This window comes from Equus asinus, chromosome 2 (genome assembly GCF_041296235.1).
Source record: "Equus asinus isolate D_3611 breed Donkey chromosome 2, EquAss-T2T_v2, whole genome shotgun sequence".
NCBI classification, from domain to species: domain Eukaryota; kingdom Metazoa; phylum Chordata; class Mammalia; order Perissodactyla; family Equidae; genus Equus; species Equus asinus.
In genome coordinates this window covers 26969488-26997369 of record NC_091791.1, presented here as the reverse complement: position 1 = coordinate 26997369, position 27882 = coordinate 26969488, and the positions used below count along the sequence as shown (strand labels likewise).

General features: G+C 53.0%; 3 protein-coding genes across 5 annotated transcripts in view; 1 reads left to right on the top strand and 2 right to left on the bottom strand.

Annotated features, from left to right (window-relative positions):
• The window catches only part of PDCD11 (programmed cell death 11), a 43934-nt gene extending 30404 nt beyond the window's left edge, over positions 1-13530 (top strand). For 2 of the 3 annotated variants that reach the window (XM_044751518.2, XM_044751522.2), the window contains exons 22-36: positions 991-1099; positions 2488-2577; positions 2788-2890; positions 3319-3496; positions 5507-5563; positions 6164-6286; positions 7718-7840; positions 8248-8545; positions 8770-8886; positions 9561-9710; positions 9931-10181; positions 10916-11084; positions 11661-11814; positions 12268-12433; positions 13181-13530. In XM_044751518.2, the coding sequence (XP_044607453.1) occupies positions 991-1099; positions 2488-2577; positions 2788-2890; positions 3319-3496; positions 5507-5563; positions 6164-6286; positions 7718-7840; positions 8248-8545; positions 8770-8886; positions 9561-9710; positions 9931-10181; positions 10916-11084; positions 11661-11814; positions 12268-12433; positions 13181-13352 (2260 nt within the window). In that variant the 3' untranslated portion in view covers positions 13353-13530. The remainder of the gene's footprint in view (positions 1-990; positions 1100-2487; positions 2578-2787; positions 2891-3318; positions 3497-5506; positions 5564-6163; positions 6287-7717; positions 7841-8247; positions 8546-8769; positions 8887-9560; positions 9711-9930; positions 10182-10915; positions 11085-11660; positions 11815-12267; positions 12434-13180) is intronic. The other variant, XM_044751528.2, reaches the window with a different exon arrangement.
• A 1424-nt stretch (positions 13531-14954) lies between these two features.
• On the bottom strand, positions 14955-18030 carry CALHM2 (calcium homeostasis modulator family member 2). The gene is made up of 2 exons (XM_014829117.3): positions 17476-18030; positions 14955-16143 (listed from the first exon to the last, which is right to left on the bottom strand). Exons 1-2 carry the CDS (start codon positions 18028-18030, stop codon positions 15727-15729), a joined length of 972 nt encoding a protein of 323 aa, XP_014684603.1. The 3' UTR covers positions 14955-15726.
• A 5461-nt stretch (positions 18031-23491) lies between these two features.
• CALHM1 (calcium homeostasis modulator 1) lies at positions 23492-27085 on the bottom strand. Its single transcript, XM_044751556.2, has 2 exons — positions 26395-27085; positions 23492-23974 (listed from the first exon to the last, which is right to left on the bottom strand). The coding sequence occupies exons 1-2, from the start codon at positions 26944-26946 to the stop codon at positions 23492-23494; spliced, it is 1035 nt and encodes a 344-aa protein (XP_044607491.2). The 5' UTR covers positions 26947-27085.
• Positions 27086-27882: the final 797 nt, after the last annotated feature.

The following is a 27882-nucleotide window of genomic DNA, read 5'->3' as shown; positions in this document are numbered from 1 at the left end:
TAACTTGTTTTTTTCACTCAAAATTTTGTTTTTTGAGATCTATCCATTTTTGTGCCTGTAATTAAAGTAGTAATCTGTCCTATGAATGTGCCAAACTATGTATGTCTCAAACTGATGGAGGACATATAAGGTGGTTTCCAGTTTTTCTCGTTTATAAGCAATGCCACAATGAACATCCTTGAACTTGTTCCGTTGTGCATCCATCCAAGGATTTCTCTAGGGTGGAATTGCTGGGTCATAGGATATCTGCATTTCCAACTTTACTAGTATGTGAAGGTTCTCATTTTTCTATATTCACCAATACTTGCTATTATTATATGTTACACTTTTATTGGTAGTACTTGTACCATTTTATTGATGGGTTTTGTTTTCTCTTAGAAATTACCTGAATTGGTAAGCTGGGCTGGGTCGGAAGGGTGGGAGTTTTGTGATGCCTTTGAAGTAATTTGTGGACTGATAACCTTCAGACCACACCCATTGTTGCTTTTCTGAGAAGAAAAAGAGAGTTAAGAAGGTGATGGTGGCAAGGGGCCTAGGGGACAGAGCCCTGGAGTTTTGAATCAGAGCCCCAACTTCAGCTCCTGGTTTAATAGCATAAAATGAGTTTAGTAATATCTACCCTGCCTGATTCACACATGACACTGTTGTCACATGCAGTGAGAGATTATTTGTGAAAGCCGTTCTGCAAACTGTAAAGCGATAGCTAAAGTCTTATGTAAGAAGTAAAACAGTTTTGTCTCCTAAATTTATGGATTGTTGTAGGCTGCTACCTCTTTTGTAGCTTGTTCATATCTAGGCGAGCGCGAGGGCAAAGATTAGCTCAAGTATTGTGGACATTCCTCTTTAAGGAGCGAAATGGGGGTGCGGGAGGTGTGTGTGAGTTAGGGGAGTCCTGTACAATCGATCCGTGACCACTTGGGGGAGATGTTTTCTAAGCTAGAAGCTTCTCCAGAGGTTGCTTTACTCTTTACTTGGCCTTTCTGCCAACAGCGAGCTGGAGAAGGATGGCCACACCGCTCTCAACACGCACTCTGTCAGCCCCTTGGAGAAGATTAAACAGTACCAGGCTGGTCAGACCGTGACTTGCTTCTTGAAGAAGGTGAGTAGTGCACGCCCTGCAGTGCGACGCCATCCTTTCAGAAGGAAAGGGGGAGAAGCTGGAGACAAAGGGCACTGGCACTAGGCATTTGATTCTGTTCGCTGCTGTGTTGGTTTGTGGGAGACCATATAAGGCCTTTGCTCCTAGAAAACTTCTGGTCTAATCAAAGAGCTGAAATTAGGGTTTACAAAACAGTTAACCAGCAACTCACAGTTCAACGTGCTTGTAGATTAATTGTACAAATTACAAAGAAAAATATATCATAGAGCAAGACTTCAATGCAGTATTGGATTTACGTCCTTACCTTTCATAAGACTCAGGTGCAGTGCAAAACAATACATAACGGGGTGCCAGAGTATTTGTTCTAACCCCAAGTGGAACAGGAGTTCAAGAAAGGGAGGAGATCGCTAAGAGCTGTGCTGGTTGGAATATATCAGAGAGAGTTGGACGTGTTTGGCCTTGAGGGATCACTCCTCTTCTTTGCTGCCAGATTCTTCTTCCATAAGCACTGTGTGAGCGTGTCACTGAGGCTTGGTCCCCTTAGTTACCTGTTGTCTATAGGTGGGGTTCCTAAACCCCAGATGCCTTAGAATGAGACTTAAGGCTCTTTATACTCGGACCTCACGCACCCTCTGTGCCAATCACTCTGAAAACCTTTTTCCTTTCTTGTCTTTATTTCTGCAGCTGGAGTACCCTCTATTCCTATTGCCTCCAGCCCATCAAGGTCCAGCCCAGATAACCCTCCCTTATTACTAGTTCTACATAGTCCCATAGCATGTTTTTCTCCCTATTGTACTTCCACTGCTCTAGTTATTTGCATACTCATTTACTCTTTGTAGATTGTGATCTCCTTGAAGGCAGGGCCTGGCTTTTATTTATCACTATGATGCCATATGCATAGTGGCTGTTTGATAAATGTTTTGTTGAATTGACTTGAAAATTGGGGGGTGTGTTTAGAGCAGGGCCCTGTGCAAACAGTGAAGGATAAAAATCTTAAATTTATTTAGAAGTAGAGGTTGGCTCCTGGAGATGATTAACAATCACTGGGCACAGCTGAGCTTGGAGGCAGCTGCAGAGATCAGTGGGGTTGGTCCTACTGCTTGAGGACATCTCTGAGGTCGTTTTTGCCTCCTCATCAGCTGGGGCACCAGGAGGGAGGCATGTTCTGTAGGCTGGCGAAGAGTCTGAGCTAACTCTGAGGGAAGCGTGGGACGTGGAGGTTGGCCAGGGCCAGTGGGATGTCGGGGTGGATTCCTGTCCCTTGGAGAAATGCAGGATTAGGGCCCTTTCAATGCTGTGATTTTAGGAGAGTCTGTGTTTTAGTGAAGAGAAAAGAAGAGAGACTTGTATCTGTCCTGTTCCATTTCCTCTGGTTTTTTTTCTCCCAGTACAATGTGGTTAAGAAATGGCTTGAGGTGGAGATTGCTCCGGACATCCGGGGGAGAATTCCCTTGTTGCTCACTTCTCTCAGCTTCAAGGTCAGTGTGCTTGAGATCCCTGGAGAGGAAACGCGGGCTCCCTAAGCTCAACTCAGTGTCTGGTGGGTGTGTTCACAGTGGGTACAAGGAACCGTGTGCTTATGCACAGCTTGGTTTGGGGGAGGCTTACTGTAGAGACTTAAATGATGTGATTTTGGATAAATGACACATCTTTCTTCAAACATTAGAGGAATTTTCTTGTCCTTCCAGGTTCTGAAACATCCAGATAAGAAGTTCCGGATTGGCCAGGCCCTGAAGGCCACCGTGGTTAACCCAGATTCTTCCAAGGCTTTCTTGTGTCTCTCGCTCATAGGTGTGGTGATGAATGGTGCCTGCTCAGGGAAGGGAGGAGTGGAAAGGAGTGGGAAGGGGTCTTCAGTTGTTGCCCAGGTTGAAGGATGCCTTCAGTATTGGAGGCCTCAGAAAGCCTAGTGTGGTTGGTGCCTTCTTGGAACACTTTTTCTTTTGGGACTTTGTTCTCTGGCCTGTGTCACTCTTCTACTGTCTGAGTCACCTTTACCTACACAGTTGGTTTTCTCAAGTCCCTCAGAAAGGGTTGTCCACTACATGGCCCTAAGAATACGGTGTGGTAATCTGAGTCTTCGTGGTCATTCTGGTCCGCTCAGCCTAGACACCCCAAGTCTGGACAGCCTCCCCCTTCCCCAGCCTGGGGTTGTGCAGCATTCCAGCTCTTTCTTGGCTCTTTTCCTCCTCCCTGAATCAGGTTCATTCTCTTACCAGGTCCTCACAATCTCGAGAAAGGGGAAGTGGCCATGGGCCGAGTGGTGAAGGTGACTCCCAAGAAGGGGCTGACTGTTTCCTTCCCCTTTGGGAAGATCGGAAGAGTCAGCATATTTCACGTGAGTGACTCCTACTCGGAGACGCCCCTGGAAGACTTCATCCTGCAGAAGGTTGTCAGGTAGGCCAAGTTTTCTCCTCTTTTCACCTGTCTGTGGGATTGGTAGAGTTAAAATATATATACATGTGTACATATATATACACACGTATATATCTAAGTAATGCATGGTTTTGTACCAGAAAAAAATAGTATATAAAACAGAAAGTGAAAATTTCTATTGCTCGTCTCTTTTTCCACCACTTTTCACCGTTATATACTTTGGTCTCTAACTTTCAAGACTTTAACACATACATAGGAATAATTTTCCTTTATGTAATAATAGAATTTCATTTTATATACTATTCTGCACTCTCTTTTTTCTCATAGCAGTTTCTCATGGACTTTTTCTTTTCCTATGCTAGTGTATCTAAATCTTCCTTGTTCTTTTACCTTATTTTTAGTATTTTTTTAGCATTCCATTGTGTATTTTTTTATCGGAATTTATGTAAGCAATTCCCTGCTGATGGACCGTGATGTTGAAGTGAATATCTTTGCACATGTGTTCCGATACTAGTGCGAGTATATCTGTGGAGTACAGTCAACGGGTCAAGCAATGTTATACATTGTGCCAAATTCCCCCCAAAGGGCTGTGCTGATTTTTATCTCCATTAACAATAAATGTGACTCTCTGTTTCTTGTACCCCTACCAACCCTGGGTATTCTTCATTTTTAATCTTAGCCATTGAATAGGCAAAAATTGATCTCTCATTTTAATTGGCATTTCTCTAACTGGTCGTTTTCCCCCTTTATTGTCTGTTGACATTTGTTCTGTGCTTTGCTTGTCCAAGTTGCTTGCTCATTTTTACACTGAAGCAGTCATCTTTTTAATTTTCTGAGAATTGATCTGTAGGAGTTCTGTCAGAGGAAAGGGGCGTTTTATAGTTGGGGGGCTTTCTTTATGAACTATTTCGATGCACAAAAGTGAACTACCTCAGAGTTTTGAGCCCTTTTGATAGCCTGAATAAATTAGCATCAAAGAGGCAGACTTCAGCCTGATGCAGTGAAGACTTTTCTGGGGATCAAAATTAGCTGACAGTGGAGCGGACGCCTTCAGGAGGCAGAGACTGAAAAGTGTAATTGCTCCTTCCCATCTTGAGTATTCCAGCCACTGGCACCTGCCGAAAGTCTCCACCACTTGTCAGAGCTAAACAGCACAAGATACCCAGGCCTGGGAGAAGAAATAGACTGCCCAGAGAGACCGGGATCTCTCCGCTGTGTCTCTTGAGGCTTACAAAATGCAAGTGTGACTTTTAGCAAAGTATTTATTTTAAATACATTGTATTATAGCCACACCTGTGAGAAGCATTCAGTTGCAATTCCTTCATCTGTCAAATGTGGGTAATAAGTTAATTGCCTAAAGGTCCCTTCCCACTTTAAGGGCTATGACGCCATCTTATAAGAGGCAAGCACCTGTCGTGGGGAAAATTTGGACTGTATTGTTGCTGAGATCCTTCCTACGCTAAGATTCTAGACTTTGCAACTTTGGGCTACTAACTGACATTTTACATGAAATAAATTTGGAAATGCAACCAAAAAGTAAACCCTGCTTTCCTCCCGGAAGCTGCCCTGCTCAGGCCTCTCTGATCGGCCTCCTCAACTAGTGCTGTTAGTCTGTACCGGCACATGGGTCGTCCCCTGGTCACAGTTTCCTGTGGTTAGTCTCTCTCTCCACTGAGATCACACATACCCAGGTCCTCACACGGGGCTGTTTCATCTCCTAAATACTCACCACGTGGCTCTCTCTGTCTTCCAGGGCGCTTTCGTGTCTCCTCTTATTTTCTTCTCCCAGTACCTTTCTTGGGTAAGAAGAACAGGTGGTATTATTTTTACTTGACAGACGGGTAAACTGAGGCCCGAGAGGTGACTTGTCCCTCAGCAGGTTTGCAACAGAATGAAAACCAGAGCCCAGGTGTTATGTCTCCTCACTCTTGCCTGTTGGTTGATCAGCCTGTGGAGAGGAAGCTGGGCCCCTCTGCTGTCTCCCGAGGTGCTGAAAAGTCAGCGTTTCCTTCTCTTTTGCTCTCCTTCCAGGTGTTATGTCCTGTCCACTGCAGGCCATGTATTGACTTTGTCCCTGCGATCGTCCAGGTGAGTGTCTGTGTTGTTGGGACAAAAGCGGGGAGAACCCACTCAGAGGACAGAGGAGAGGCTCCATGGAACCTTGGCTTCCCACCTTTATTCTCTGCTTGTCCCCTTTGTACCCTGCCCTGCTTTTACCCAGAAAACCTGAGGACATTCAGATTGCTAGAAGAACCTTTCTGCCAGGTTCTTGTTTCCCAGGGAAAGGTTCGATGTCCAAATGTCGGTGGTCTAGGTTGACAGACGGTGGCCCTGGTGAGGGGAGATGATTGGGTTCCACAGGAGGGGTAAATGTGTCATGGAGTGGATTGGCCTGAGGTCAGCTTGTGTCCTGGTCAGAAATGGCTGTTTATGAGGCCAGCGCTTTAGGTTTGGCCTCCCTCTGGCTCCGTCAGCCTCTCCCTGTTTCTGCGTAGCCAGCTCACAGACACGTGTTCCCGGCTGACAGGACTTCAGGAGAGAGTAGGGCTGGGCTCTAAAGGTTACATCCTACTGACAGGGCCAGAGTCATATATTTACAAACAAACTTTGATTATCCCTGGTGAGCTGGGGGTGAGAGTGGGGAAAAGGGGATCGGTATCTGTGTATGTAAGCCTTTTATTCCTTTAGGACAAACCCAGAGACAAAAAGCAAAATAGCAGATCCTGAGATTAACTCCCTGAAGGACATTCGGGAAGGGCAGCTGCTGAGGGGCTATGTGAAGTCCGTCCAGCCGCACGGTGTGCTCTTTGGGTGAGTGAGGTGGGGCCTGGGGACAGGGCCAGACCCAGTGCCCTCCTGGGCCCGTCCTGTTGTGGTCCACTGCATCCCTCAGTCAGCTTCTCTGAACGGAATATGAAGGAAGGAGAGTCTAAATTCCCCTCAGTTTTTTAAATTCCAAGTTGTTGGGTTTTTTTTTCTATTTTATTTTTTATTGAGGTTATGATAGTTTACAACCTTGTAAAATTTCAGTTTTACATTATTATTTGTAAGTCATATTGTAGGTGCACCACTTCATCCTTTGTGCCTACCTGTCACTCCCCTTTCCCCTGGTAACTACTAATCTGTTCTCTTTGTCCATGTGTTTCTTTATCTTCCACATATGAGTGGAGTCATACAGAGATTGTCTTTCTCTGTCTGGCTTACTTTACTTAACATAATACCCTCAAGGTCCATCCATGTTGTTGTCAATGGGACAATTTTATCCTTTTTTTTAATGGCTGAGTAGTATTCCATTGTGTATATATACCATATTTTCTTTATCCAGTCATTAGTCAATGGGCACTTAGGTTGCTTCCACTTCTTGGCTATTGTGAATAATGCTGCAGTGAACATAGGGGTGCATGGGTCTCTTTGAATTGCTGATTTCAAGTTCTTTGGCTAGGTACCCAGTAGTGGGATGGCTGGGTCATATGGTATTTCTATTTTTAATTTTTTGAGAACTCTTCATACTGTTTTCCATAGTGGCTGCACCAGTTTGCATTCCCACCAGCAGAGTATGAGGGTTCCTTTTTTTCCACAACCTCTCCAACATTTATTTTTTGTCTTGGTTATTTTAGCCATTCTAACGGGTGTAAGGTGATATCCTAGTGTAGTTTTGATTTGCATTTCCCTGATGATCAGTGATGAACATTTTTTCGTGTGCCTATTGGCTATCCGTATATCTTCTTTGGAGAAATGTCTGTTCATGTCCCCTGCCCATTTTTTGATTGGGTTGTTTGTTGTTGAGTTGAAATTCCAAGTTTTTTTATACTTTAAAAAAAGTGTTGAATTATTCTTGTTTGGTGTTTTCAACAAAGAGTATGTCATGTCCATGATCGTGATTTGTAAATGTCCTGTGAAATCACGTGGTGGTCACAGCCACCAGATCTTACACCCTTCCCTGCTATAATCACGTTTCCTCGTTTTCTTCTTGTCTTTCTAGCAGTTGGTGATTTATACACTGATGCTCACATGTGCGGTGGGCGGGGAGGAAATAGCCTTCAATCATGTCTTCATTAGGCTTGATAATTTTTTCCAGTTTACAAAGCCCTCTTGATCTTGTTGAATGCCAGGAACTTACGTCTGTTTAAATCCTTGTCACAACTTGGGTGTCTGGGAAAGTAGAGACCCTAGGCTTGGCTGGGACTCTGTTACTCTGTTTTTGTATTTGTGACCACAGGACCCTTGTCTCTCTCTTGTCAGCCTCGGCCCCTCAGTTGTGGGTTTGGCCCAGTACCCGCATGTCTCCCAGTACAGCCCGACCGAGAAAGCCCTTTATAACAGACACCTCCCCGAAGGGAAGCTGCTCACAGCCAAGGTCCTGAGGTAGGTGCCTTAGCTCTCTTTCCTTCTGTCTCTCACCCTTTGTCTGGGAGCCCCGGGGAGGAGATTTAGAGGTAAACTGTAGGCGTAGTGGTGAATGCAATGTTCAGATAAATGAAATCCCTTTGTTTGGAGCCTTCTACCTAAGCTCCTAAAAGCAAATGTGGAGACTTTCTGCATAGGCACCTGTTGTTGGGGACAAAGCAGGGGACCATCACGACCACCCCCTCTATTTTTCTGCTTAGCATGGTAAAATGTACAAACCATTCCTAAGAATACCCAGTGGATTCCAAGGCAAGTGGGGCAGGGCCCAGAAAATTCTGGGCTGATCAGGAGAGAAAGGCCCAAGCTGCTTGCGGTACCTGTAGTCTGTCGTCTTCATTGTCCACCTCCCTCTCTCCCTGTCGTAGCCTGAACCACCAGAAGAACCTGGTAGAGCTGTCGTTCCTCCCGGGTGACACTGGGAAGCCGGACGTGTTTCCCGCCTCCCTAGGACTGCCGCTTCTGAAGCCAGAGGAGAGGAGAATAGAGGCAGAGGTAGACCGCGAAGGAGAGGAGAAGGAGAGGAAGAAGAATCAGAAAAGGAAAGAGAAGAGGAGCCAGAAGGGGCAGGAGGAGGCGCAGCTACCCAGCAAGAAGAAAGAGCCCCAGAAACCACAAGCGAAGAAGCAGGGCAAGCGGCTGCGCCTGGAGTCTGAAAGTGGACAGGTACGTCCCTCAGGGAGGGTGGCCTCGCCTCTTGTGAAAAGCAGAGCCCTTCAAAACTCGGCCAGGCAGCGGCCTAGCCTTCTCTTGGACTGACAGCAGCGTGAGTTTGGAGGCCAGGCACTGGGTGGTACCAGGAGGGGCCGGGGATGGCATTGCCCTGGGCCACTGGAGGTGCTCCTGGGCAAGGAGGGTGGCTTGGCATTTTTCCCCACCTGTCATCTCAGGAGAGAGTGAACAAGAAGCAAAAGAAAGCCGCTCCATCAGAGGGAGACGACAGTGGTGTCGAGGTGTATTATCGGGAAGGAGAAGAGGAGATAGAAGAGACAAGTGTGCTGCCCAAGGTGAGGGACCACACCTGCTCGGGGAGAGAAGGCAGCTCTGGGGAGGGAAGTCCTCGGTCGCCTGCCTCGGAGCTGGGCTGTCTTCGGCCCCATCCTCTTCTCTCTCATTTCCTATAAAATAGGAAAAGTGAGGCTACTAGTTTCCTCAGTTGGTCATTGGCTCCCTGAGGACAGGGACCCCGTCTTACCCATAGAGTGGGCTGCATAAGATAAACTCTAATCAGTGTTACTGGCTGGAGCAGAATTAAGTAGTGGGGTGGGCAGATAGAGGGGGCCTGGCCTTTCTGCGCCTCTGTCCCCCTCTGAAGAAAGGAGAGCAGTTCTACTTGAACTGAGGGGACTGGGTATGGAAGGACTTCCCAGACTTGAGGGACTCACGGCCCTGCCACCTTCAGAACGTTTGTCATATCTCTGTCCTGGCTCTACTCTTATTTTATACACGTGTGTAGATGTGTATATGCACACATACCTATTCTGAAACTTTGTTACCTAAATGAATTTATTTACAAAGAAAGCTTTTCTGTCACTACTATAAAGTTTCCCCAGTGGACCGGGACCTGGCCTGGCCCTGGGAGGAGCGGAAAGGTGTCCGGGCATGGTGGGGGTCCCTGCTCCAGGTGGGACGGAGCTGGGGAAGAGGAGTGCCTTCCTCACATGCCTTTGTGATCCTCCAGGGGAAGCCGACCAGGCCAGCAGAAGTGCCCCGGCTGCAGCTGTCTTCTGGCTTTGTCTGGGATGTGGGGCTAGACTCTCTGACCCCGGCCTTGCCACTTCGAGGAGAGAGCTCCGACAGCGAGGAGGACGAGAAGCCACAGCAATCCATGGTGTTGTATTTTGTAGGGCTTTGTCCTTTGTGCAGGGACCCCTTGGTGCCAGTCCCTGTGCTTTGTCCGAGCCTGGGTGTCTCTTGCAGCAGGTGGGGCGGTCTCAGGCCAAGAAGTATTTATAGAGCTCGTGGACTGCCCTGCCCACTCATGGTCTCTGCCACAGACCTCCCCAGGGTCTGAGGAGCAGATTGCTCACTTGTTTTTCTTCCTTCCCCAGCAGAAGAAGAAAAGCAAGAAGGAAAGGGAGTTGGAGAAGCAGAAGGCAGAGAAAGAGCTGTCCCGCATCGAGGAGGCCCTGATGGATCCCGGGCGACAGCCAGAGTCAGCAGATGATTTTGACCGACTCGTGCTGAGCTCCCCCAACAGCTCCATCCTGTGGCTGCAGTACATGGCCTTCCACCTGCAGGCCACGGAGATCGAGAAGGCCCGGGCTGTGGCTGAGAGGGCTCTCAAGACTATTTCCTTCAGGTCTCGGCTTTGCACCCACCGTAGGGAGGGCCCTTTCGACAGGGAGGGCCGTGTCTCCCCAGGTTGCAGGGCTTGCTGCCTATGGGTCATTTCCTCCTCGGCAGGCTGACAGCAGTTTCAGTGGCTGCCACCAGGGGCCCCTGGGTTCCCAGGCTTTCTCTCCTAGAGGGGCCATCTGTGAAACAGATCTGCTCGTTTATAATTTATAGTCCTCTTCACTGAAATAGCTAAGGGTAACATTTACCAGAGTCCCTACACTAAATAAGGTGTCCAACTTAGAGCACAAGTAGAACAAGGAAACATCTCTGCACACACCTGGGTGAAAACCCTCTAGGTGGCCATTTCCAGGCAGAGAGTAGAGTGAGTTTCCTGAAGGCTAGGGAAGAGGATGGCGATCCTTTGCTTCATTCTCTTAGTGTGGGGAGAGAAGCACACCAGAGGTTCTGCTCCTTCCAGCCCACCCTCAGGCCAGTTTAACATCTGATAGGCTTCCTTCCTGGGAATGGAGGCAGAAACAAGGGGAGCCCCAGACCCAGTAGTGGAGGGGGCGGGGTTCCTGCTTCTGTGTGAGCTGCAGGGAACGTGGTCTCTTAGTACGAGCACTTGGGGTGGGAACTGAGGACAGGATGGAGCTTGGGGAGGAAGAAGTACCTTCAGTCAACATGCCCACATGGGCATCAGGGGCTCGTTGGGCTGAGATGGTGGAGCTCATGGGCTGCCTGCTCTCCCTCTAGAGAGGAGCAGGAGAAGCTGAACGTGTGGGTGGCACTGCTGAACCTAGAAAACATGTACGGCTCTCAGGAGTCACTGACCAAGGTCTTCGAGCGGGCCGTGCAGTACAACGAGCCTCTCAAGGTCTTTCTCCATCTGGCTGACATCTACACCAAGTCAGAGAAATTCCAGGTAGGAGTCTGGGCCAGGTGGCCTGCTGCCAGGGGGTCCTCAGCCACTCGAAACTAACTCCTGGGAGTCATAGAGGCATCTGGGAAGAGCCCCACATTCTGGATCCAGTCCTGCTCCATGACATCTGGGCCCTAACTTGCTCATCTTCCAAGTGGGAGAAGTCATTTCTCCCCACCTATGCTTTAGGAACGTGGGGTGAAGATGAGAGAAATGAAGGGACACTGGGCCCCTGGTGTGTATCCTTTGGGCTGCTGACAGGGGTGTTACAGACAGAAGGTGACATCTCAGCCCAGTGTCCCCTTTCCATCTCTCCTGTACTCACTTGTCATTCTCTCGTCTAGTCTTAGGGCCTCCTTACAGGCACAGGATTAGTTGAGAGCCTCCCCATTGTGTCAGGCCTCCTCGTGTGCTCTCCTCATCTCTCTGAGCCTGCCTGCTGCCTCCAGCTTCTAGAGTTGGGCCTACTCAGTGACTGGAGTCTGTGAGCCCAAGTCTAACTTCCCACAAGCATAGCTGCTTGTCTCTATTGTTGCTGCCTCTGTCGTATCATCTCACCTTACCTCGTCTTTCCCACAGGAAGCTGGTGAACTCTACAATCGGATGCTGAAGCGTTTCCGGCAGGAGAAAGCTGTCTGGATCAAATATGGTGCCTTTCTTCTGCGGAGGGGCCAGGCTGGGGCCAGTCACCGTGTGATGCAGCGAGCCCTCGAGTGCCTGCCCGTTAAAGAGCGTGAGTGCTCACTCCCTCCTACTGGCCCATTCCTGAACACGTTAGGCTCTCTTATCTGGTCACAGGGATCGGAGGTCTTCTCGTCTGAGGCGGGTATTAGGAAAGCCTTGTGGAGGGTACATAGCTCTCTCTCTGTTGATTATATGCTCATGAACGTAATGCTTTTTGCATTTAAAATGCTAAACTCCAAAGATGGAGGAACAAAAAGCAATTAGCATTAACTCTGTTGTCCCTGTCCCACTCCCCTTTCTGGGCCCAGAGAGTAGAGTGTCTGCAGTGGGAGTTGTAGATCAGAGCCCAGCTGTGTATTTGGCCCTAAACCCACCCCACTGTCCCTCTTGTCATCACCAAGGTCTTGGGACCCACGAATAGGGAGTCGTGAGTGTGACTGTCCCTGCAGCACATTCTCTTGTGGCAACGAGTCTGTCTGCTTTGTGTGTCCCCTCCCTGCAGACGTGGATGTGATTGCCAAGTTTGCCCAGCTTGAGTTCCAGCTGGGGGATGCAGAGCGGGCCAAAGCCATTTTTGAGAACACGCTAAGCACCTACCCAAAGCGCACGGATGTCTGGTCGGTCTACATCGACATGATCATCAAGCATGGCAGCCAGAAGGAAGTCCGGTGAGAGGGGAAAACAGACCAGGGCTCAATTCCCTGTGAGGGGTTAGGGACATGGGCCAAGCAGATGAGGTTTAGCCCCACAGAAGCTCCCAGCCTCCCCGGTTCTCTTCCTCTATCTGGAAAAACAGCTTTGACATGACATAACACGTCCTATGGCATTCACTTTTCCACCTTCTTTTTCTGCCTCAGGGGCCAGCCTCCCGTCTGTGTGTGGCACCTTGGGTGGGAGGTGGCTGGCCCTGGCCTGGGAGCCAGGAGGCTTGGGTTTCCCTCCTGATTAACCCTGTGCCAGCTCTCGTTGTAGAGAGTGTTCACAGGCCTTATCCCGGTGCTGTCCACCAGCATCCCCACGAGGTGGGGGGGATTAGAGATGGGTAGACTGAGTCCAGAAAGAACTAGTGCCTCGCCCAAATCCATCAGTGAGTTTTAAGCAGGGCTTTTCTCACAGATCCGTACCTCACTGTGTCCCCCTATCTTAGTAGCTTTGTCTTGATTCCCTGTGTGACTTCAGGCCAGTAAGTCCTTTAGCACCTGTGGGTGTCTGTCTGCTCATCTGGAAGGTGAGGGTGGTGTTTCTCTCCCCATGCTCATGCTGGGAGTTTATAACGGTAATAAAAATAAAGATAGAAGTGGGAGTGCTGGCTAACAGAGTCCCTGGCTCCGGAGCCAGAAAGCAAGTGGGGGAAGGTTAGCGGGAATCGTGTGTCCAGGGCCCAGGAGGCAGATGCTGCCTGCTCTTCCTCACAGGGACATCTTCGAGCGGGTCATTCACCTGAGCCTGGCCCCCAAGCGAATGAAATTCTTCTTCAAGCGCTACCTGGACTACGAGAAGCAGCACGGCACTGAGAAGGATGTGCAGGCAGTCAAGGCGAAGGCCCTGGAGTACGTGGAGGCCAAGAGCTCCGTGTTGGAGGACTAGTGGCAGGCGGGCTCCGGACGGCCACCGTCAGCAGCAGGCCCGCCCAGCGGAACCTCAGGCGCCGGGGCAGTTGAAAAACTGTGGTGCCTGAGGACTCTATTTAAGTGCTGCTTTTTCTGCAGCACCCTTGGGGTAATCCTGTTAGGATAAAAAAGAACTTGAGATTTCTTGTAATTACTTTTTGCTTGTTTTAAGTATCAATTTATTCCATCTTTTTTCTTGTCTGAGGCTGCTCAGTGGTGGCAGGCAACAGGCTCCTGGACCCCCAGAAGACTTGAGGGTCTCTCCTTCATGGCAGTTCCCTGGGGAACAGGAATGGAGGGCTGACTCCTGAGCCTTGTGAGGTCAGGATCCCACTTTGGCCCTGGTAGGCTCTTGGTCCGGCCAGAAGGGGGTCAGCAGGGTCCAGGGAGCGGACCCCCTGCCCTGGATCTTGGAGTCTCTGGGTATTCCCTCAGCCTCAGCTCAGCTGGCACCTTGTGCCCTTTTGTGGAGGCTGTGAGGCTGGGACAGGAGGACAGAGGTGGAGCCCAGAAAGGAAAATTGGGGAACCTGAGCGCCTGAGAGGAAAGCCACAGGTATTGGCTTAAACCACCTGGTGATGTCTCCTCCCAGGCCCACCAGGGCCAGACTACCCACCTCTCCAAATTGGGTGCCTCATTTGTGAAAAGGGGGTAAAAAGTCCTACCTTGAAGGCTGGTTCTGTGGATTAAACGAGAGCGTAAGTGTTGGGTGCTGCTGCCAGGCCTGGCAGGGAGGAGGCTCAGGGAGGACCTAGACCAATGTGCTGTGTGGCTTTGGGGAGAGACACGGTTTCTCTGTGTCTCCTTGTAGCTCCTCTGGGGAGAGGTTGCTGGGCAGAGGGCATCGACTGGCTTGGTGGTGGTTCTTGAGTCCTGAGGGAGAGGGGACATGATGGACCCACCACACCCACACCTCCCTGTGACCCTTGTAAAATTCCCAGGAAGATGTTCTCTCTCCAGTGTGTTCCAGAGTCCCTGGAGGCCAGCACAGACCCAGTTAGTTGTTGAAGTCAGTGCTTTTTTGGCTTGGTCTTGAGGGAATTAAACATTTTCTTTAGCAGAGCTTTAAATGTCCTGAGGGCTGGAGAGCTTTTCCATGGGAAATGACTGCGTTGTAAGCCAGGAAGCAGGACAGGGACAAGGGAGGGCCTCTCCAGTTTTGGAGGTGGTGGAGGTGATCAGGGCAAGGATGGGCGTGGGAGGGAGGCAAAGCTGGGGCCGGCCTGGTTCCTGGTCATCGGCACTAGGTTACAAGAGCTGGCCTGCCCTACTGAGTGCACGATCTCCCGGCTCTTGAAATTTAAGCTGAGCTTCCCTCTGAGAAGGGCCAAGCTCTATCTGTCTCCCAGATCAAATCAGATAATGGGATGCAATTGCCAAGAGATCATGGGCCCCAGGGCCTTCCCACGTGTGGGAAGGAGCACCCGGCTCTCCCTGCACCCCTGCCCTCCCATCCATCCATTTTAGTCTTGCCCAGAGTCTCAGTCCCTTTTGCTTCCACACAGGATGGGATTTGGGCCTGTCCCATGACCCCCAGCCTGCTGTGTCTTGGCCCACCCAATCATGCAGACAGCAAGATCATCCTTTATACCAAGAAAAACTTTATCAAAAATTCAAATATACAAAGGAAAGCTAGAGGCATACCTTGGAGGGCAGCAGAGCAGCGCTGTCCATGTGCAATTACACACAAATTAACTGCTCAATATCCTATACAAGGAGCCTACTGGTGAGTTTCATTGTCACCTGGCTCTGCTGGCCGGTCTTCCCAGCCTTGGAGTCCCACCAGCAAAAGATCATCCACATTGTAGTTAATTAAGGACCAGTTCTGGGAAAGGGTCTCTTCTCCAAAGCTGTTGACCAAGTGGCTGGTGGCAACAGGAGAGGGGTTTCTTCAGGTCTGAGAGCCTTCCTGTCTGAACTGACCACGTGGTCTGCTACCCTTCTCCTCCGCACCCCAGGTTACTTTGTGTTCCTTTCACCTGGCCTGTTTCCCCAAAAAGCTGTGGTTAAAAAAAAAAATCTCAGGGCCTGCCCGGTGGCGCAGTGGTTAAGTTCACACGTTCTGCTTCTCGGCGGCCCGGGGTTCACTGGTTTGGATCCCCAGTGCAGACATGGCACCGCTTGGCAAGCCATGCTGTGGCAGGCGTCCCACATGTAAAGTAGAGGAAGGTGGGCACGGATGTTAGCTCAGGGACAGCCTTCCTCAGCAAAAAGAAGAGGACTGGCACTAGTTAGCTCAGGGCTAATCTTCCTCAAAAAAAAAAAAGTCTTCAGATGTTGATGTGAGCAGGCAGTGGGGTTCAATTTGGGACCAAGTACTGTCATTTGCAAAGAGCATGGGAACAGGCCCCTTAGGAGGGGAGCAGGGCCATCTCTATGTTGTCCTGGGCCCTGCCGTTGCCCACCAGACCCTGGGCCCACTTGTGCAGGCGGCTGTAGAGTGGGAGGCCCTGGTTCTCGCGGTACAAATAGACGCCGGTGATGGCGTTCCACTGTGGCCGCGGCTGTGTGCCTTCCACTGGGAACTTGGCAACCAGCTCCTCATCGTCCTTGTTGAGGGCCACGAAGCCGAAGAAGCGGCGCACGTTGTTGGCAGCCAGCACCCGCGAGTGCACCTCGGCCGTGCGCTGGAAGAGCTGGTCCTCGTTGGAGCGGTACTGCGCCCAGTAGGCCTCCTGGCGGTAGCTGAGCGGGGAGCAGTAATGCTTGAGGCACTTGGTCAGGAACACCAGGATGGCCACCACGCCGATGAGCAGCCACCCGAAGAGCTGGCCAGAGAAGGGTCAGGGTTGAGGAGAGTCAAGGAGCTGCCTGACCCTGACCCGCCCCAGGAAGAAGACACTGGTCGGAGCCGGTGGGCTGGGCCGAACCTGGGCCTGAGAACCCCCGGAGACCTGGCTCTGGCACTTGCCTGGCCGCAGCTTCTGCTTCTGTAAGGGAAGCAGGCCCTTCTGGCTGTGATTCCACCTCTTTGTCCTCCCTGGAACTCATGCTTGCTCTGTTCTTAGACTTTGCCTCCTGCATTTTCTGCTGCCATTCCTGCAGCCCTAAGGGCCGTCCCTCCCTGGCATCTCAGCCCATCAAAATCCAGCTCAAACTGCCAGGCTCAGCCCAGAGGCCACCTCCAGGAAGCCTGCAAAGGCACCTCTGGGAGCAATCTTGCCTTCTCTGAGTCCCTCATGACCTGGTTCCTCTTACACATTGTTCTTTGCCTCGTTTTGAAATCTACTCGTGTGCTGGTCTCAAATACTTGTGTGTGAGCCTCTCGAGGGCTAGGACCCTCAAGGTCATCTTCCCCTCCCCATTCCATGCTGTACGGAGATCTGTGGGCATTTGATCATCATCAAGTAAATTTTTTTTCTCCGTCTACCATTTTCCATCTCATTCAGTGCTGTCTCCAGCCCTGCCTCTCTGTCTGCTTGTGTTTCTTATGTACCTGAGAGGCCTTTTAGAAAATCTTGTGCTCTTTCCGCTCTCCCCCTCACCCCCTGCTTCTCCAGGTGAACATTTCCAGCTGTTTTTCTGCTTCTGCCCTGGTCTCTGCCCTGGGCTGTCTCTCCCCTGACCAACCTCCGCTGCTTCAGAACTAAGCCAAGGCCAAAGCTAGGATCCCGGCAGCAGCTGCTGCTTCCTGCTTCGACACCCCTTCCTGGCTCTAGGCACTCCCCTTATGTCAGCAATACTCGAGGCCGACTCAGTGCTGGGCCAGGGTCCTTCCCAGGGTGGGAACATGCTCGTCCCCAGAGCCAGCCACACTTCATTATCAACTCATGGCTAACAGCAAACTTTTCATAAGCTTGCAGAGGTTCGTGCTCACTCTGGCTGGAGTGAGGGGTTTAATCTGCGACTAGGATCGAGGCTCTGAGCCAGAAGAATGTTTCTTTTAATGTTTAAAACTCTTATTTGGGACTGGAATTGCCCCAGCAAGCACTAACCCATGATTACCCAGCTCTGATAACTGACACTGATAATCTAGTGCTTTCCTGGAGACCTCAGCCCTGAGGACCAACTCCGGCTTTAAAGCTGGGCCATCCCGGCACTTCCCCTCCAGCCACCACCCAGGGAGGAAAGGAGAGGAGCTTCCTTTTACATGGCCTTACCTGGGACTCGTACTTGAGCCTGCGACTGACCTCCTCCCGGAAGCCTGACAGGTTGGCAGGGCCCTCCCCACAAGGGAACCTGGCGAGGATTTCTGTGGTGTGGGCTGGTGGGAAGCCCTCTTCCCTGGCTGTGAGTGAAGAGGGGTCCACGAACTCGCTGAGAGCGCAGACATAGGCCTCACCGCGCAGCAGGGAGATGACAGACCAGGTGACGGGGGCCACGGCTGCACGGCCCAGGATGGAGCTAAGGAGGAGGAAGTTGGGGGCAGCCGAGCAGTTCTTGGTCCTCCGGTACTGGCACTCAGCAACTAGGTTCCAGGTGTGGTTGTTGAGGATGACGCCAATGAGGAAGAGCGCCAGGGCGGGCACACCGATGGCTGTCAGCCCGTACAGGTAGTTCCGGGCTGGCGAGCAAGGGCAGTGGAAAGCCACCACAGAGAACAGTTCCTGGCTGCCCACGGTGCCCAGAGCCACCAACCCGTTGAAAATCATCACATCCTTGCTCTTGAAGAAGAGCGATAGGAAGCGGAAGTTCTCTGCGATCAGGGCTGCCATGGTGACAGGTCGACCAGGGGACCGACGGCAGGGGTGGAGGCAGGAGGAGACCGGGATCGATGGTTCCTGGTGGCACGAGGAAGGAGCTCAGGCCGGTGGGCACCCAAAGGCAGGGCACAGCCTTGCTGTTTATCCGCTACAGTGGCTGGCCTGGCGCTTCCTGTGGAACAGTAGATGACTGATAAACGTTTGCTTCTGAGAACAAGGATTGAGGCCTGGCTGGTGAGAAAGGATGGAGACGGGAAGAATGACGGCAGCCACTGTTCACTGAGCTCCTACTCTGCGTCAGTTGCTTTCCACCCCTGGTTGCCCATCCTTGAGATCCCGCACTGAGCTGTCACATCCCCCATGTGCGTAGAGGAGGTGGAGGCTTCCTGAGGGTGAGTGGCTTGCCAGGGTCACATGTAAGTGGCAGAGCTGAGATTCTAGCTCAGGTCTCTCTCCCTCAGACACCTAAGTTCTTGAAGATCAGTACCACAAGCTTCCCTTGAGGCGGAGATTAGGACTGGCCTGTGGCATTGGGGAATGTGGGATGTTGACTGGCTTTCCCCTTGGGATTCCAGGTAGTGCCTAGATACTGAGGGACATAGGACTCTTTGGAGCTTGTGTCCTCAAGGCCTCTAGCCCTATGGGTATAAAAGCTGGAGTGGGTATCCTAGTGGATAAGGGACTTGGACTTGACCCTGTGATGTAGGGTGGGGTGGAGGAAGGGGCCCTGAGTCAGTGGTGAGCCTGGGGCAGCATCCGTGGAGTTCATAAGAAGCTTCTCATGTTGGAAACCTCAGGCTCTGGACTGGTTTAGGAGATTCTGGCTCTCAACATACTTCATGACTTTCCTGTGGGCCTCAGTGTCCCCATCTGTGAAAAGAGGATAAATCGTTCTGGAACTTGCTCTCCTCACGGATGCTGGAGGGAAAAGAAAGGGAATAAACGATGCCTGGTAATTGTCCTATGTGTGAAACCCTCCGTCTCTCACCCTGTGGAGTGTTCAGGGCCGCTCCCAGAGGGGAGGCACAGAGGGATGGTTCTCCTTCCTGCAAAGATCAGGAAACTAAGCCCTAAAGAGGATAAACCCTACTCGAGGCCATTCAAATATGGAGGTGCCTGGACAGGACCACGAGCTCAGGAGGCCTGGGACGTGGACAAGGGTGAGTCAAGCTGAGTCCTCCGTTTTCTCAGTCTCCTACTGACCTTGCTCTGTGCCCATCCATGAGAGCCCTGGCGAACCTCCCCTTTACCTTCCCACCCATAACCCCGTCCCTATCCAGCAGCCTCTCCTAGCAGGCCTGTTCCACCGAGGTCCCTCGGCCCGGGAAGCACCCAGCCTGCCAGCGACAGAAAGTTTTGGTGAAGGCTAAGCCTTGGCCATGCCCACCAGCCCATCTCGAGCCTGTCTCTGCCTTGGTTTGGGCTGCAGCGGTGCTGGCCGCCTGCCAGGAAGTGGCCATGACCTCAGGCTACAGCCATGTTCTGCCCCAACTCCCTTCTCAGGCTCCACCCACACAAGCCAAGAGATGGGCCAGGGTGTGGCCCCATGTCTTTCTCCTCATGCCGGGGTTGAAAAACAAAAGTCCGCAGCGGGGAGTGGAGGGATGGGGTGGCAGCAAACAAAGCTGGAGAGACCTCCCCATATTTCCTTCTGTGCCTCCTCGCTACACCACCACCCCTTGCAGCCTCTGCCAAGACTGCCAGATGGGCCCGGGCAGAGCGGGTGGCCACGTGGGGCACCAGGAGATGGAGGAGGAGGAAGGGTGTGACTCTTCCCCAACTCACAGCCCGGGGGCTCCAGTCTGACTCCTTGGGAAAGGGAGTCTGTAATATTGCTGGGGATGCAGGGGTTAAAGGCATCCCCCTCTCCCTCTTCCCCTTCCCCTTTTGGATTCGAGGCTCCTAATGAGCTCCCCATGGGGACCCTGGGTTCATAAACCACCCAAAGTTGGGTACAAGTTGCCTGAACAGTGGTGGGTGGTGGGCAGAGGAGGGACCAGGCCATCTTCTAAGACTTCTGCCCCTATCCCCCCAGCCAGGCCCGGGTGGGACTTCCTCCAACAACAGTCAGAACAAGAGACAGGCCCTGGAAAAGTGGGGTCGGACTGGCCCTGCCCAGAGTGGGGGGCCTCAGCTAGGGGCCTCTCTCCCCAGCACAAACCCTCTGGGCAGCCTCAGGTGGCCCTGCCATGCTCCTCTGTCACCTGGCACGCCCCAGGGAGGAGCTTTTCCTTACCTGGGGCCAGCTGCAGGCACCAGTGGCCTTGGCCTCCGCGGGCTGGAGTCTTGGAGCTACGCAGACATCAGAGCCCCGGGACTGGGCTTTCAGGGCGGGCCGCCCGGTAGAGCAGCGGCCCCACCCAAAGTGCCGCCACGGTACCCTCTGCGGGCTCCCTCCCACTGCTGCACAGATGCGGGGCGCTTGAGACCAGCAGGGCTTGGGGCTGACGATGTCTTCAGGAAAGTTTAACTCCAGAAAAGAAGAATCAAGGGGATGGAACACGCATCCAACGAATGGAAAAACAGCTCTCAGGCGCCAGGCGGGGGGGGGGGGGGGGGGGGGGGGGGGCGGCGAGGGCGGTGCGAGAGGAGAGGAAGTCGTGCCTGAGCACTCTGCCAGGGACAGCCTGCCGGGGGTTCCACACCGGCGGGACCAGTTCAGGGGCCAGGCCGGGTGTGGGGGGGGGGGGTGGGGGGGTGGGGGGTGCCTTCGGGGAGATCTGGCCTGGGCCTGCCCTCCAGGCCACTTTTAACAGCACCCCTGCTTGATTCTCACCGGACGGAAGCTGCCGGCGGGAGACGGGCAGGAGTCACGATGCTGACTCCTAGCAGGAGACGCAAGGCCAGGAGCCCCCCTCCCCTATTCAGGCCCTTCTCCCTCAGAGCCTCCTGCCACTAACTGGACAAACCCTCCCCCTACTGGCTCTTTTCTCCATATGTCAGCTAACTCCCCACGTACTGCTTCAAATCTCGGGAGGGCTGACGAGTGAATTCTGGGGTCTAGGGAGTCTCTGAGGTCCTGTGGGCAGAGCTCTGACAGGTGGGTGGAAATTACAAGGTGGCAGGTCTCTGAAGGAAGCCCTTTATAATGATGAGAGCTGCCCAGCCTGTCCCAGAATGTGGTCATGAGCTCCCCATCTGCGGGACTGTGCAAGCTGAGGCTGAAAAGTCATGGGTCAAGAATGCTGAAGGGGAGAGCCCTGTGCAAGGACAGGCTCGATAACCCTTAGGATCAAGGGGGACACCCCCCCAGACCCTTGTCAGCTTTGTGATGTTTGTGGTTCTATGACAGTGGAACTGCTGAGTGACATGGGAGCCTCCCTGAGCTGGGCTTGTCCATGTGCAGAATGAAGGAAAAGGCCCAGTGCTTATTTTTCATATCCTACCTAATGTGCCAAACACCGTTCCAGATTCTTCCTCAAAAGTTCCCCTCCTCTATCCTCACCATAATCCCGAAAAGCAGGTCTTTTAACATTCATTTTATAGACAGACACTCTGAGGCTCAGAGGGATTTGGTGACTTGCCATAGGTCCTTCGGCTCTAGTCTTTGAACTCAGGTCTGCCTGACCCAAAGCTTTGCTCTTTCCTCCACACGTGTGCCTCCCGATATCTCTGGGCTTTCTTCCCACCGGAAGCCCCGACCACCAATATATACCTGGCCCTCACTAATCTGAATCTTCCCCCTGATTCAGGGCCTAGATCGAGTCCCATCTCCTGGAGGCTCCTCCAGCCCACCTTGGCCTACAGGGCTCGCCCTCTTCCCAAATAATTAACGGGAGGGGGACCAGGTCTCAGAAGTGGGAATAGAGGGAAGGATGCATAAAGAAGAGTGGGAATTATTAAAACAATGTTGTAAGGATCAAGATCAAAATGAGTTCTTAGATGAGTGGGACTTACATCTCAGAGATATCTGAGGGGGCAAGAAGCCTATATTCTTGGCCCTGCTTCCTCCTCCTCAACAAAGATAGCTCCATTTCCTGATGACCACCTCCTCTATGTCCAGGAGCAGGGGGTTAAGCCCTCAGTTTATAAATCCACACACACGTTAGCACCATGTGCTCAGTGCCCACCACGTGCCGTGGGCTTATCTGCTTCACTCATTTGATGCTCACAACCCCACGAGGTAGGTGTCCACATCCCCACTGTAGAGATGAGGAAACTGAGGCACAGGAAATGAAGCAACTGGCCCAAGGGACACAGTTTGGAAAGTGGTAGAGCCAGCATTTGACCCAGTTCTGTCTCTGGAGTCTTGAGCTGTTTCCGCTCTAGTTACCTCCTCTCACACCCTCCACCGTCAACTCCACCTCAGGGCAGAGCCTCTTAGACTTGGAGCTCCCTCCCCAGGGGGTGGGGTGTTTGAGAAAATGAATCTGTTTCTAACTGCTCGAGCCCTGAGGGTGGTCTGATTTTCCCCTGAGACCCGGATGTAAGGGGAGTGTTAGGGTGGTCTCCAGCGTCCTTCCGTGACACGTGCTGTGGTGTGAATGGGTCGGCTCCAAATTCACAGGTTGAAATCCTAACCCCTAAAGGTGCTGATATTAGGAGGCGGGGCCTTTGAGAGGTGCTTAGTTGTGAGGGCAGAGCCCTCATGAATGAGATTAGCACCTTATTAAAGAGGCTGCAGAGAGATCCCTAGCCCCGTCTCTCTGAGATCCCTAGCCCTGTCTGTCTGCTGTGTGAGGACGCAGTGAGAGGACCTGGCTGTGGAGCAGGAAGAAGGCCTCCGCCAGAACTCAACAGGCCAGCTCCCTGATCCTGGACTCCCAGCCTCCACAATTGTGAGAAACGAGTTTTCGTTGCTTATAACCTACCGAGTCTGTGGCATTTTGTGGCAGCAGTCCAAACAGACTGGCACAGGAGGCCTTTTGTGTTTGGTGCTAAATAAATGTGAGGTCCACTTTGACAACTGTTGAGTGACCTCCATGGTGACCACACACCTGGCTTCTCCCGAATGGACCTAACTTCTGCCATCTTGTCTCGTCACCTGTCAACCCAGGCGTGTCACACCAGGTGAAGCTGGGTGTCACGTCCTTATGGCCCACCTTAGCCCACTCAGCCTCTCTCAGGAGACTGGCCAAAATTAGAGGATTCTTGCTTCATGAGACGGCTGGATGCACCTCCCCCACCCAATCTCTGGGCCTTTTAGAGGTACTAAAAAGTCCCAGACGAGAGTGGACGCCAGGGCAGGGGTGAAGTGGCCTGGGAGGGGCTGGGCAGATGGGAGCTTGTCCCCTCCAAGCCAGGTCTGAACCCTCTGACAAATACTGCTCATGGCCCCGCTGCCCCAGGGCCATCCAGGGCAGCTGGAGGCAAATTTCCTGCCTCAATGGGCAGGTGAATGCATGGGCATGTGGGTCTGCTCATGCAGGGGCCTACTGCCCAACACCTGCAGCCTTCATTGTTCCAGCTGGTTTGGGGGTCTGAGGGGTTGTGGGCACACAGCCCCATTCCTGCCTCTTCACCTGGCCACGGCTCACACTTTGCTGACGTAGGTGGCCACCTCCTTACGTGGAAGCCGGGGCCCTCCCGCAGCCCAGCCGTTGCCCATCAGCGGCTCCTCATGGCCCAGCCGCAGGGGCGGCTTGCACTTGTGCCAGCTCGTGAGCAGCCTGTTCATAGTGCCTTGATCGGTGATGCCGCGCAGCTTCTCCTTCTCCTCCTCAGCACCTTTGGTGGTAGCCGGGACAGCAGAGCTAGCAGGGGTTGCGGCCAGGGCCCCGTGGGCGTGACCCAGCTCCAGGTCATGGTTCATGGCCTCGAAGAACTGCTGGATACAGACCTTGGCGAAGGCCCTGGCATGCTCCGTACATGTCTCATCAAAGAGCTTGCGCTCGATGTCAATATAGTGGGACCAGTACTTGCTTTTGAGGAAGGCAGCCTGCGTGAAGCAGGGCCGCACAGAGCGCACGATGAATGCCAGCAGTGTGGTCAGCAGCACGAAGGACCAGCCAAGGGCCTGCAGGGGAGAGAAGAGAGAGTCAGCGAGACACTGCCCTCTGGCCTCCTAAGCCTGTCCAGACCCTACAAAGCACTCTTTACGGCAGGGCCTTTAGGGAAAAGCGTACCAACTGGGCAAGTGACTTCACTTTTTTTTTTTTAAAGATTTTATTTTTTCCTTTTTCTCCCCAAAGCTCCCCGGTACATAGTTGTATATTCTTCGTTGTGGGTCCTTCTAGTTGTGGCATGTGGGACGCTGCCTCAGCGTGGTTTGATGAGCAGTGCCATGTCCGCGCCCAGGATTCAAACCAACGAAACACTGGGCCGCCTGCAGCGGAGCGCGTGAACTTAATCACTCAGCCACAGGGCCAGCCCCATGACTTCACTTCTTGGCCTCCATTTCCTCTTCTGTAAAACGGGCACAGAAATACCATCTCATGCAAATGAGATCATGTGAGTAAAAGGCCCAAGTGTAGGCCTCGCACTCAACACACAGGAGTCAACTGGGCAGACCCTGGATTAGGCTGCCTGGGTTTGAATCCTAGCTCCACTACTTACTAGTTGGCTGGAACAAGGTCCCTGACTTTTCTGTGCCTCAGTTTCCCCACCCATAAAATGGGGCTAGTGATAGAGATAGTTACAGTTGCTGTGAGTACTAACTGTGACAGTAAATGTGCCGTAGTGCCTGGGACATAGTTAGTGGTTAGCAGCTGTTAGCCATTGTTATTACCCCAATGGGCCCTCGCTGACCTCACCTCTCTCAAGGAAGCCTTCCTTGACCTCCCAGACCGTAGTGGCCCTTCCTCCTCTGAGTTCTGTACCTCTCCTTTGGCTCCTGGTATTGTCTGCCTTTCAGTCGCCAGCCCTAAATGAAACCTCCTCTGTGTGGGCTCCGAGCTGTGCCCTCAGGGGTCACCGAGACAAATCCGACAGTCACTCAAACTCTGTGCTGAAGAGCACTGGATGCTTGGGGGCTAGCTCTGTTCTGCCAATAACTCCCTGTGCGGCGTAGGGCAGAATGCTCCCTCAACCTGCGCTTCAGGGTCAGCCCCAGCTGCACAGAGAAGCATTTGGCCAGATCAGGATGGTGGACAAGGAGCAAACCCAAAAGCCTGTGATGGGGGCCAGTGCGTAAGGGCAGAGCAGACACCAAGTGGGGGGCTGCAGAGCATGTGCTCAGTTTGCGGGGGCACACCCAAAGCTGCTTAATGAGGAAATGTGAGCACTGTGGGGCTGGATCTCCCGATGTTTCAGGTAAAGCTAGAAATCTGATTTGTATGTGAAAATTTCTGGCTTTACATGATGCTAACTAATTCTAAAATTGAATTTCAAATTCACACTCTGAGGGCCAAATGAAACATGTCTATAGGCCAGGTGGCTGTCCACTGGGGGCCCTTTTAGCTTCCGATATGATGCTAAAGATGTTTACAGATCAAGTAGAGGGACAGCTGCCCCAGGCCCTGAGGCCCATGGGAGAGGAGGCTCAGGTTTGGGAGTGACACAGCGTTCAGATCGGACACTCAGAGTGTGAAACTCACACAGGGCATCTGGCAGTGATGCAGGCCTCACGGGAGAGAGTTCTGGGCTGGAGGGGGTGGCCAGGGTGTCTGGACTGGCCAGAGCAGAGTGTATATGTTCCTCTAGTTCTTGCAGGGCAGGTCCAGTGCCCCCTCTGCCTCCCTTGACAGCCCCCGGTCCACAGTTTGCAAGGGATGCTGCCCGGGCTGGCCTCCCCATGCTGCAATGACTGTAGGGGAGGCCTGAGGGGCTCCCATGAGTGAGGGCCCAGAGGGGCAGAGGATGTGGGGGTGGGGCTGGGGAGGACCCGAGCTCTGGAGTTCCCGTCGGTGGGCCCTCCAACCCTACCTTTAGGGCACATCCCAACAATGAACCCCCTCACACAAGCCCTCCCTTCCAGGGGCACCCAGACCCTGAGCTCCCGCTCCCCCAGCAGGGAGGCATCAGCTGGGGGCATTTGCCAGGGAAATGTACCCAAATGGCCCAGCCATCCACCAGCCTCACCACTGCCTAGACCTGGAAGAGGAAAAGGATGCAAATTCCCCCAGGCTTCCATGCTGGAGCTCAGGATGGAGGACGTGGGGCTGGCTGAGCTGTTGGGTCCTCTCTGGGAGCCTCAGGACGGGGCACGGTCCTCTGGACTAAGGTAGCCATGGCGCTTTCTCCAGGTGGCACTGATCTGAGGGAAGATACATGGCTCTGCCTTCAGAAGCCCCCACCTCAGTCAGGAAAATACGCTCCTGCCCCACAGAGCTCTGTCTGAGCGAGGAGACCCAGACTTGTCTGGGGAGTCCCCATCTGTTGGGGAAACATGACTGTGCCCTGAGGAACCCCGTTTCTAGAGGTAAGGGGATTGGGCCCTTCCAGAGGGACTCTGGTCTGGGAGGGGAGACCCAGCCCAAGGTCATCTGGCCCCCTCACCTGGGAGATGCAGCGCAGGTAGCGCACGGCCACCTCACGGGCCAGCAGCCAGTCGCCATCGTAGATCTCGGGGCAGGGCACCCGGGCCAGCAGGCGGGCGAGCTCGGGTGGAGGCAGGCCGGGTGCCAGGCTGCCATTGCCCAGCACAGTCACTGGCACGGCAGTGCAGAAGGCGCAGAGGAAGCACTTGCCATCGAGCAGGGTGACAGCCACCCAGATGATGGGTGCAATGAGGGCTCGCTGGGCCATGGAACAGAACATATAGCGCAACACGGCAGGGTCCTTGGCCCGGCGGCCCGGCGGCCGCTTCCACTCCTCTGCCAGCATGGACACGTTGTTGTTCATGACCAGACCGAGCAGAAAGAGCACGAGGGGTGGTGCCAGCAGGATGCCAGCACTGTACGCGGCGTTGTAGCCCGGCAGGCAGGGGCAGTTGAAGTCGAAGGCGGAGTACATCTGGGCGCTGGCCAGTGCCATGATGCCGCAGATGCCATTCATGAAGGACTCCTGGTTGGACTGCAGGAACTGGAAGATCATCCGGAACTTGTCCATCGTGGCCCCCTCGGGGCCCGGTGGCCTCCTCCCACCTCACCACTGCCTCAAGGATGGCCCCTGTGGCCCTCTCTGCATGCGGGGTGCCCACCTCATGGCTGAGATGGGCAGAGCTCAGGGTGGTGGCTAAGGTCACTGTCTCTTTGAGAAACCTTCTAGTCAGGTGCTGGCAGAGAGGGTGCAGGTTGGCCAATCCCATGGGTGCAGCCAGGGTTCTGCCCCTCCCCTCCTCACCTCTCCTGGGTTTCTCTCCACGGCCGTCTCTGGTGCTGGGAAACCACGAAGGCTGCACCTGGTGGGGACGAGTTCTCTGTGGGTGTGGGAGGGGGGCGGGGGGATGGGAAAGAGAGGGCAAGGAGGCTGAGACACAGCTGTGAGACACTGTCTCCAGCAGGGTGGGTGTTTGGGAGAATCCAGGCCTGCTGCAGAGGGCTGTGCTTCTGGGCCTTGTCCCCTGGGCTCCTAGGAAGCATGTCGTCTTCCTTCTGCCCTTCCCATCGAGTCTTTCCTCCATGTTGTATCAGTGTCGAAGAGGTCTCCTCTATCAGTTCAGATGGTATAACGATGAAGCGATGGCAGCGTAGTGGCCATAATGGGGGTGATAATGGTGGAGGCGGGGATGCTGCTGCTGGAGGTAAAGGTGATAGAGGTGCTGATGGCACTGATGCCGGTGAAGGTGCTGCTGGTGGTGGTGATGGTGATGGCAATGTTGGTGGTGGGGGTGGTGCTGATGCTGGTGATGGTGGTGGTGGTGGTGGTGAGGATAGCAGTAATGCTGGTGATGTGGTAGTGATGGTGGTGGGGATATTGCTCACAGCGGGGATGGTGGTGGTGGTGGTGTTGGAGATAGTGCTAATGTGGCATGGCATAGAGTAAAAAGCACTGAATTTGGAGTCAGAGGATTTGGATTTAGGAGGTGGCCAAGTCCCATCCCTG